We start from the raw sequence: 10724 nt of genomic DNA on the forward strand, positions 1-10724 counted from the left end.
TTTTGTGTATATCAGGATGTGAAGAATGCTACAACGCACAGTACCAAATAGCTCCTCAAACTCAGATAGTGATGGGGGGCCTTATAAATATTGAGATAGCCAGATAGAAAGATGGTGCATATCATTATTGCTATATCTTTATTTGTATACAACTTATTGATCTAGAGAAGAGCATACTGTGAATCCCAAGGGCAAAGACAAAGCTGGTTTTAAATAATTTACGGTATTCAACACATATTTAAAAGTAATGGGGCCAAATTCACTTCTGGTCTACCGCCAATGACTTCAGTAGAATTACACCATTACTATCATGTATTATTTGTGTATTTGCCACTGTACAAGCAGGGCCAGCTCCAGGCACCAGCGGAGGAAACACGTGCCTGGGGCGGCACATGCTTCAGGGGTTGCATTCTGTCCATTCTTGGGGCGGCACAGTCCGGGCGGCTTTTTTTTTTTTTTTTTGCTTCGGCAGTTTGGGCGGCCTTTTTTTTTTTTGCTTGGGGCGGCAAAAATGGTAGAGCAGGCCTTGTGTACAAGACATATCAAGTATGCATGTAATCCATTATGTCTATACTCTAACATTTTCAAACTTGGATGCCTAATGTTAGACACCTACATGCACAATTAGCCACCTAAAAAGTGTCACAATAATTAGATGTGCTGAGCACCTGCAGCTACAATTGAAATCAATGCTCAGCACCTCTGAAAATTAAATCGCTTAGCTGCTTAAATATTTAGGTGCCTGATTTAGGCACCCTCATTTGAAAATGTTGCCTATAATTTTAAATTATTATGAATGTTGCTATTGTATGCAGTGCACAGCAAGAAACGTGGTGTTAACATTTTCTGGAGCAACTTGTAATCAATCAGGAATTTCTCAGGAAACCCTTACATAGCAAGTCATGCTGTAGCAGGTCAGCGTGTGCTGAGATGTACTAGGTGAAGGGTATTGCTCTCTATTTTTTCCTCCCTGTTTTTATGCCTTTTTATCAATGTAGGAAATGTAGCAGCTCTTGGTCTTATGAAAGTACATGTCTGCCTTCAGTAAAAACCTGCTGCAGTCTGCGAGTCTGATACAATGTAGTGCAGTCCTCTGCAGTCCACTAACCCCAGCAGAAAACTCACAGCAAGCAAACTGGCCCCAATGTATTCTTCACAGGGGGCTGCATTTTGTATGTGTACAGGTGGATACATTCTAGGGTAAGAGCATAAGTGGTCTAGTTTTATCAGGGAAACCAGCAAAGTATTTCTTTTCTTTTCCAGCAATAATCGTCTCCTCCTATGGCCAGGATATTTCTGAACAGGGGCAAAATAACAGCCCCTCAATTTACAGAAATAACCTCCTTCTCCACTTTAACCCTCACAATCCAAAGTCTTGGTATATAAACATTTAACTCCATATTCAGTGACCTAAGTGCACTCATACAAAAGTGTCTTCAGATTTACTGGGAGATTTGGCAGCTCTGAATGCATAAAAAATGTAAATAGCTCTATGGAGCCATTTGACAATAGATGTGAAAATGTTTAGAAACTCTGGAGAAGAGCCTGTATTCAGCTGCATAGATTTTTAAATGTTTTAATACAAATTAATACAGATTTTGTTCTCTTTTGTTTCTGCAGCCAAAACAACCCAATCCTGATTGGCATTATTCTGCATCCCTAAGAGCAGGAATACAAAGGTATGTACTGTGCTTCCCCTTCTTAAGGGCTTATATCTTTCTCCCTTTGTGAAGTAGACTGTCTTTCAATCTGGTACATCTGGTGACATACATTAGTGAGATCTGCATGCTGTGAGGGAAGCACCCAAGTTTTGCTTCTGAGGCATTATATCTGTCAGTCCTACTGATTCACTGTAATTGTTGCCTTTTATGCTGGTCATTACTATATTAGTGTTTGGTCTATGCATTCATGTTGTTTACCTCATGCTTCTTTATACATTTACTATCACTGCCTGATTGCTACAATTACTGAATTATTTAACTGATAATACACTCTTCATTCACATTAAAGCTTCCTGTTATCATCCACTCTGATGAATTTCAATAGATTGTATGCAGCATCAATAGTTTTCCATCTCACTACCTCTCATTACCATAAAAGTGTACCACTGCTGCAGGCAGTGTATTAACCACATGGTACATTCAAGGTATTTAACAAAGTTAAAAGGGCATTGACAAACATATCAGGCTGAGATTTCCAAGGAAACCTTCTTGAGTTAGGTGCCCACCTTAGACTCCTTTAGAAATCTCAGCCTCAGATCCCAAATTTGCCTTACTATAATTTGCTCCTCGATAAATTTAAAAAGAAGTAAAATAATGCTGTTTGTGTAGGACCTAGATAAAATAATATCTTTGCTCTCTGTGTATTAGCAAATTAACTAACCAATCTTATTCTCAGATCTATTCTGACCTTATCAATAAGACCGGATAACAAATTTAGAACTAAGTAAAAAGGCCGTGGTAATTTCAAGTGGCATTACAAACTCAGAGGGAAAATCATTTGCTGAATACAAAAAGACAGATTTGGGGGAATTAAAATGTATTTTCATGTTTCTCTGGAGACTATTACAGCAAATACAAAGTAAAATAACTGTACATAAAATATTTGAAATGCCCTTTTAACTAAAAAATACCTTTTTAAATCAATATGAATGTTGATTTTCCTTAGTTAAATCAAGTTTAAATATCATACAGATCAAAATCATTTAGAAAGTAACAAGACGAATTACAATCTTGCAGTATTGAACTCCCAGTTTTAAAAATCTTGCCCATTAACACTGAGAAATGAATTGACCAAGTTTTAGAAACTTCTCTCGGTCGAAACTGAAATAGAACACCTCTTGAAATCAGTGGGAGCCTTGCCTGCATACAGGTGGAATAGGGAATACTTCAGGATTTTGCCTGAAGTAACTTTCATGATAAGTGAAGAGGGTGAGCTCATTTTAAAAATGACTATCTACTTTTTTCATTTTAAGATATCAGGCATCTATTTCCCCCCACCCCCCATCATCATCTCCTTATGAGTTCAGAGCTAGATAATGTGCAACAATTAAATTTGCTGGTCTCATGGCAGACTGTTCATCATTTGACACTGTATAAAATTTGATATTACATAGTTATTGTAGTTTGTGACACCTAATTTCTCCCTTCAAAAGTGCTTGCCAAAAGCATAAGGTAATCAGCATCGGATACTATAAATTGCTTTGGGATATTTGCTGTAGAAGAGTGGCTGATAATAGCATGCTGAAAGAAGCCCAGAACTGACTTTCATTATTTACTATCACAAACATGATATGGATTAGGGCCCAGGTCCTCAGAGGGATTTAGGCACCTAACTTCTATTTCAGTGGAAGTTAGGCACCTAAATACCTTTGAGAATCTGGGGCTAGGTGACTTCCCTGCAGTGTTAGTGATTTCACATCACATTAATGAAAACAAACCATCCTCTAGAGATAATATTTGTGTCTGATATGAACTGCATGGAATTATGTTGCAGCATTCAAATAATAACCAAAGCAATTTTTGCAGTTCTTACAGGATTGACATGATAGATGCTTTAATAATGCATTAGCAGAATCTGCTAGCATGATGCAATGTTGCATTAGCCCTGGTGCAACAAAGAACAACTGTGACTTTGGAGAAATAGCCAGAAAAGGGAATGTTGAACAAAAACAGGTCAGATGGGAACTATGTAATTTAATCAGTATGCTTGTTTATTCAGTGCTGTGCACATGGAGGAGGCAGGAATCTTACGAGGAGGGCCGGGAGGACCTGAACAGCTGTGGCCAACAGTATCCAGTGCAACACCAGGTTAGGATCAGAGTACTGACATCTATTAATGGGATATTGGGAAATGTGATGGCTCTATTCCCTTAAAGAGAGGAATGATTGTTATTTGAAACACACTTCCCATTGGATCATTCTTAACTTTCTTTCTACTTTGTGTCTCTGAATTAAGTCCCTATGAAACACTCTCTTGAATAAGATAAACGGTAATAAATAAAGCAAAGAAACCTTTCTCCTTTATTCACTAGCAGGTGCATACTAGAGATGAAATCAAGCCTCAAAATTTGGATCCAGACCTGAACTTATCCAATGTTTTGGGGTGGTCAGACCCAGGAATTTGGTATAGTTCACTAGAGAAGAAGGCCCAGTTGTGAGGTGTGGATCCAGAGCCACATTTCCCCAAAGTTTGGGAGTATTTGGGTTTAGGGTTTTAATTTATCCTCCATTTCTAAGGTCATCAAAATTACCAACTTCGCAAAAAGAGCCACTCAATTGGGGATGGAGTAAGTAATACAGAACCTCACCAATTCTTACTTCACTATTTTGCAAACTCAGTAATTGTTTTTAAATACCGACAGGTCTCATCCTGCTGTCAGGTAGTTAGGTTTCTTATTACTAAGTGTTCATTCCTTTTATAAATTAAACTGCAGTACATTTACTAGTATGCTATGGAGGGTTGTCATAAAAAATTTAACTAAACTGCTATTCACTTGTGAAAATAAATAACCAAAATACCTTTTATGATGAAGTATTCTTGATTTTTTTCATTATTTACTTGCTGACTCAGTAAATCAAAATTCAGTAAGAATCAGCAAAGGGTCTTGTTGATTACTGGAGATAAGCAAATTCACTCAGTTCTTTTGCAGTGAAAGCAATGAATGTATTCTCACATTACATTTTGGGATAGAAAGAATTTCATCATTTAAAATGCCTACAAAGTGTTAGGAAATGGTATTTGGTGCTGCTCAGCAGTTCAGACACCAAGCACTGTATTAAGGAAAAATTTGATAACATGTGGTGTGGAAGCTAAAGCTCTTTCAAAAATAATTGGATAGCTTTCATATTTCTTTGTGGATAGAGAAGCAGAGAGATAGAGAGAAATAGAAATATTGTGTGTACATTAAACATTGCTACGATTTCTTTTTATGGTTCAGTTGATTAAATATGCACAAGATTGCATTGCTATGTTACAAATATTTTACTGAACAATTAAGTTAAAAGTTGTATTTGAGAATAAAAATACACATGGTTCATCCAGATGGCAAACAATGAAACTGGAAATAATTCACAGAACAACCTTTTAACCTGCTGACTGATTAAATATGGGAGGATTCTTAAGGCTCCAGCAGGGGCAGAAGGAACTTTCAGGGAAAAAATTAAATTAATTTCTGTGGACTAGATTATCATTTTATGATCTGACCCGGATAAGGATCAGACCATAGCTGCGCGCCCCAGGAGTAGACCACGAGATGAATTGTCTCAGAGTCCAAATTCATTCCCAGCTTCAAGGATGGAGTAAGTAACTTTACTCCATTTTGTCAGGAAGTACCCTGTGTGCCTGGGTAGCTACTTGGGTTAGGAATAAGCTGGGGAGAGGAGGTAAAACCAGGACACTTATTACTCCCATTCCCTCTCTCTGCTCCCTCCCTGTCCACTTGCGTGTAATGTGGCATTTTGGACAAGTAGCCCCTGCTCTTCCTACCGCAGCCAGAGTCACAGTTTGGGCAGGATCAGGCAAATGAGTAAAGAGGTAGTAAGAACTTGTATCTCCAGCCCCAGGAAGTCTTTCTGCTCTTTGAGAAAACCAGTCTCTTAAAAAGTCCAGGGTAGTTAAAACTGTTTTGAAATCCAGTTTCTGTGGATCAAGTTTCTTGATCCTTCCAAATTACTATTCTTTCTGTGCAAGAAAGAATCTTTTGTTTCCTTTCTGTCTGGCCTTAAGGGTTTAATGACTGCTAAAATAACATAAATGGGACCTTCCTACCATTTGTAAACAGACAATGTGGATTTCATTAGCCTTCAGTAACAAATAGTTTATGCATATAGAAGTGTCATTTAACAGAAAAGATAAAATTAACACATAACTTTAATACATTACACTTTCAAATATAGTTGTTTATCACAATGGTTTATAATTACAGCTTTGGGTTCCCACACACATTTCCTCTTTCAATTGTTCTACCTCCTTTCCACTGCTCATGTTCATGACTTGTGCCATTTTTCATCAGGTTAAGACACAAAATTATGCTTTTCATTAGATATTTGACCCATTTCAGCCAATTACACTGGATAGAGACAACATATGCAGTTGCTCTTGACATGCCATTTACATCCGAACAGTGCTACACCTGTGTCCAGATAAACTCACAAATTAGCTGCTCATTATCTCTATTTCCATCAACATATGCAGCTCTCCACTTCTAATTAGTATAAAACTGCCTCAAATCCCGCCTCACATACATATGCTTAATGAAGTTGTTTTACTCAATTGATTAATTCCAATTGGTTTGTCACTAAACCATTCATTTAATTTAGCACTCCACAAAAGCCTCGGATAAAATGCTTCAGATTGAAGGAATCAGAAAGTTAATCAATGAGAGTCTCAAAAGATGATGTCATAGGAATGTTCTAAGAAGGATGAACAAGTCAAGTGTTAAATCAGTAAATCCTTAATTCCTAGTTCCTAGCTATACTCAGACACTACATGGTATATCACCAGTTCTGTACCTTTCAGGGTAAATCCTGTTGTCACTTACATGGATAAAGCTTCCACTGACTTCAGTAGGAGTTTCACCTATGCAGCTGAGAGCAAAATTTGGCCCATTGTTTTTTGTTCCTTTCACAGGTTCTTCATCACAAAAAAGTGATGAAATCAAGATTTAAGGCTTATGCTCTGTCCCAAACTCACTCTGAGGTGAACAAAAGGTCCAGTGGTCTAAGTTAAGGATACACAATCAGATTCACTTTGGAATTCCTGCCACTTGTGTCATAGTTTTAATGCCATTTAAAGAGAGGTTGTTTTAAAAATTGGTTTCCTTGTTTGAAAAACAAGTTATGAAGCATATTATATTCCTGACAAAGAGCTCTTCCAGCCTCTCAGGTAAGGCGCTGCTCTGTGTATTTGGTAAATATTTTATCTCAGTGGTTTTTCTATGTATTATGACTGAGATTTTCAGAGAAGACATCCAACTCCCATTTCATTAAGCATCCAACTCCCATTTCAATAAGTCTATATGTAGACTTATAATTATTAGACAGTCTATAGGTAGACTTGTTATCTACCTGAATGTTGCAGATCACTTGCTTTAATCATTGCTTCTGGATATTTGAAATTGCATAAAGGAGATCCATTTTCATCCCAAAAATTGTTACTTAAAAGAAAGTTAAGGTTGCCAAGTCAAGCACTCAAAAGCAAGGAAATGCCAGAATTACATTTGCCTGTGCAACCGTAATTCAGCCTCTTTGTGCATATGCATTATGATACACAGTGAAATCCTGGCTCCACTGAAGTCAATGGGAAATGTGCCATTGGCTTCAGTGGGGTCAGTATTTTCACCAACCATCTTAGCACTATTTTTCCAAAGGAATTCCACCTCATTCACAGCACAGGATGGACCTTGCCCAGAGAATGAATCAGAGCCATGTAGTCAATGAGGCTGTTGTCTGTAGGATGGTTGCTTCATTTGCTACAGATGTTGGAAGATGTTTAGTGCATGAGGCAGGAAACTCCAGAAGAGAAAGGATGGTTATGTGATTAAAGCAACTGAATGCTATGCTGAAGAACTGCATTCTATCCCTGCCTCTGCCACAGTGTTCCTATGTGCTGCTGGGCAAGTTGCTTAAACCAGAATTTTCAGAGGTGGCCACTAATGGTGTACTGTTCATTTCTGAGTGCCCAACTTGAAACACCTGGGGGCTGATTTGCAGGAGTGCTAAATGCTCACAGCTGGAACTGAAGTTGACTGGAGTTCTGTTCTGAACATATATAGTGATATAAGAATGCTAGGAACTTTGAAAAATTAGGCCTTAGGGGCTAACTTCACCAAAGGACTTGCGTGTCTAAATCCCAGAATCTCACCCCACCAGGATTCACAAATCCCCGGTTCAGCTGCCCTCAAGCCCTGTCGATGCCTAAACTCACTTGGTGCCTACATTTTTGCAGTGAAAGTTCCTAAATCCCTATGTTTTGGCCTCTGAGCATGCACACTGCAGCCCCATACCAGGCATACGGATGGTTAAGCCCCCAAACGAGTCATGAACTGGGGAAAGATAGGCATTTCTCTGCCTTAGTTACCTGTGGGGCCCAATGAGATAGGTGAATTTTGAGCTCGCCTACTTGATCAGATCCCTATAGATTAACTTACACAAAATGGACAGGGGGAGGAGGACCTCCCTCATAACTTTTAGCCCAGTGTTTAGAATACTCACCTGGGATGTGGGAGACCCTTGGTTCAAATCCCCACCTCAGGGAGGGAAGGAATTTGAATAGGGATTTGCCACATCTCTGGTGAATGCTCCAGCTACCAGGCTTACAGAGTCATTCTCATGCTCGCGTTCTCTCTGTGGTCTAATGATTCTTTCCTTATTTATCCAGTGGAACAGCTTCAACAAGGTGACCGAGGGAGCTATGCATCACAATATCCCAGAGCTCCATGGTTAGGGCACTCACCTGGGAGGTAGCAGAATCCTGTTCAGCTCCCTTCTCACCCTCAGCTACAGGTGGGAACTTGAACCAGTGGTCTCCAACATCCCAAGTGAGTACTCTAACCACTGGGCTACAAGTTATGAGAGAGTGCTGCCTGCAGCTACTTCTTTCTAATATGGAGTATTGCCTAATGCTAAGAGAAGCCTTTGTAGTTGAAAATCCAAAGCAGGGGGAGGCACCTCCCTGCAGCCTGGACTTAGGTGCTTATCTCTAAGAGAGGGGGCTTTCCACACACTCCTCAGCTTGGCATATCCTATTGGCTATCTTAAGTGAGGAGCCAGCTAGCATGCTGACTTTTGTGAATCCTATTCTAAGGCCCTTGTGCCTAGGCACCAAACTGAGGCTTTGTGAATCCCAATGTTTTTTTAGAAGCCTATAAGTTAGGGGTGACTACACTCAATTTCTTTATGAATCTAGCCATGGCTGTCTTAAATTGGATGCCCAAAATTGGTGGATACTAAACAAATATGTCCTTAATTGCTCCTCACCTCAGTTTCCCTCTATAAAATGTGGGATGATAATACCAGTGTATCTCATAGGGGTGCTATAAAGATAAATTCATCAATGTTTGTAAAGCACTCAGATGCTATACTGATGAATGTCCATGATGAGAAAACCTATGCGGATATTAATTCTGTATTCAATGTAGGATTTAAATGGAGTAGAGTAAATAAAGCATGGGGCCATATACTGAATGATAACTGTGAACAGAAATATTGAATGCCTTCCCATGTAGTGAGCACTGTTCATCCTGTGCCTTGAATGAGGCAAGGAATCTATGGAAAAAATAGCATATGATCATGTAATTAAGAACTGTGGGTGAAATACTGGCCCCATTGAAGTCAATTGCAAAGCTCCCATTGACTTCAGTGGAGCCAGGATTTCACTCTGTATCATAATGGATATGCACAAAATGGCTGAATTAAGGTAGGGTGACCAGACAGCAAGTGTGAAAAATCGGGACAATGGGTGGTGTGTGTGGGGGGGTAATAGGAGCCTATATAAGAAAAAGACCCCAAAATCGGGACTGTCCCTATAAAATCGGGACATCTGGTCACCCTAGAATTAAGGTGGCATGTGAGATGAATCCTGAGATTTCCTAACTTTTGAGTGTTTGACTTTGCAACTTTAATGTTCTTTTAACATTGGCTTCTTAATGTAATTTCTCACATTTTTTAAAGAAAGCAAATTGAAAAAAATAGAAATTCTGTAGTGTGGAACCATATTGACCCCAACATGAGTCATCAGCAGGACTGGGACCTTTAGATCCACAGCACAGACCTTTGCTACCATTTGAGCTAGCTGAGTAACTGGTAGCAGTAATACATTGTTATCCCCTAAGTGGATTAGCCAGTAGAGGGGGAAGAGAGAGACAATTTACCAGGGACTTTAAGAGCTATTTATTGACAGCAGATGAATGTTGAGACTTGGGAATCTGGGTTCAGTGCTAGATTATGGAGGGGAGTGTAACCTAGTGATTATAAACTCTTCTGCTTCTGTCCCTGCAATCCTGACCCCTTCTACTCTTGTTCTCTCCAGTCTGTCCCTGTTTCAATCTTCTCCACTTTAGCTCCTGTCCCAGTCTTCTTTACTCTCACTGGCTTCTATCTCATTCTCTCCCTCTGTTTTTCTCTTCTCCCCACTGGTTCCTGTTTCAGTCCTCCCCCTCCTTCTCCCTGCATTCCTGGCAGGCAATTTCCTTCTCCATGTTGTCTGGGCACCAGCAAGAGGAGCATGGGAGCATAGGAGAGACAGTCTCCTTATTCTCAGTTCCAGTGCATGGTGTCACAGCAGGGAATGTCCTGCTCAGCCCCTGCAGCAGTGGGATGGAACTTATTCCATCACCCTGTGGGGATGATGCATGCACAGTCCAGTTGGAACACAAGCGTTATGTGGGACTAGAACATGCTCAACGCAGATGCAATCCTCAGACTTTAGCTGCCAGCCTCCAACAACCCTCCCTACTGAGCATGTGTGAACTCAGGGCCGGCTCTAGGCACCAGCAAAACAAGCTGGTGCTTGGGGCGGCACATTTTTAGGGGCAGCGTGGCCGGCGCCAGAATGCCGCCCCTAAAAATGTGCCCCGGCCACCCTAGCTCACCTCCGCTGCTGCTGCCACGGCGCGCGAATCAGCTGTTTCGCGTGCCACGGCGGCTCGGGGTCTCCCCCTCCCTCCCAGGCTCTCAAACCTGGGAGGGAGGGGGAGATCCCGAGCGGCCGTTTCGCGCGCCGCT

At 40.3% G+C, this 10724-nt stretch overlaps 1 protein-coding gene across 7 annotated transcripts in view; it reads left to right on the plus strand.

The window, feature by feature from the left end:
• LOC117881581 (protocadherin alpha-C2-like) overlaps positions 1–10724 on the plus strand; it is a 287284-nt gene that overhangs the window by 191616 nt on the left and 84944 nt on the right. For all 7 annotated transcript variants that reach the window (XM_034778998.1, XM_034778999.1, XM_034778997.1 and 4 more), the window contains 2 exons: positions 1621–1679; positions 3721–3809. In XM_034778998.1, the coding sequence (XP_034634889.1) occupies positions 1621–1679; positions 3721–3809 (148 nt within the window). The remainder of the gene's footprint in view (positions 1–1620; positions 1680–3720; positions 3810–10724) is intronic.

Source organism: Trachemys scripta, chromosome 8 (genome assembly GCF_013100865.1).
Source record: "Trachemys scripta elegans isolate TJP31775 chromosome 8, CAS_Tse_1.0, whole genome shotgun sequence".
Taxonomy (NCBI): Eukaryota; Metazoa; Chordata; order Testudines; family Emydidae; genus Trachemys; species Trachemys scripta.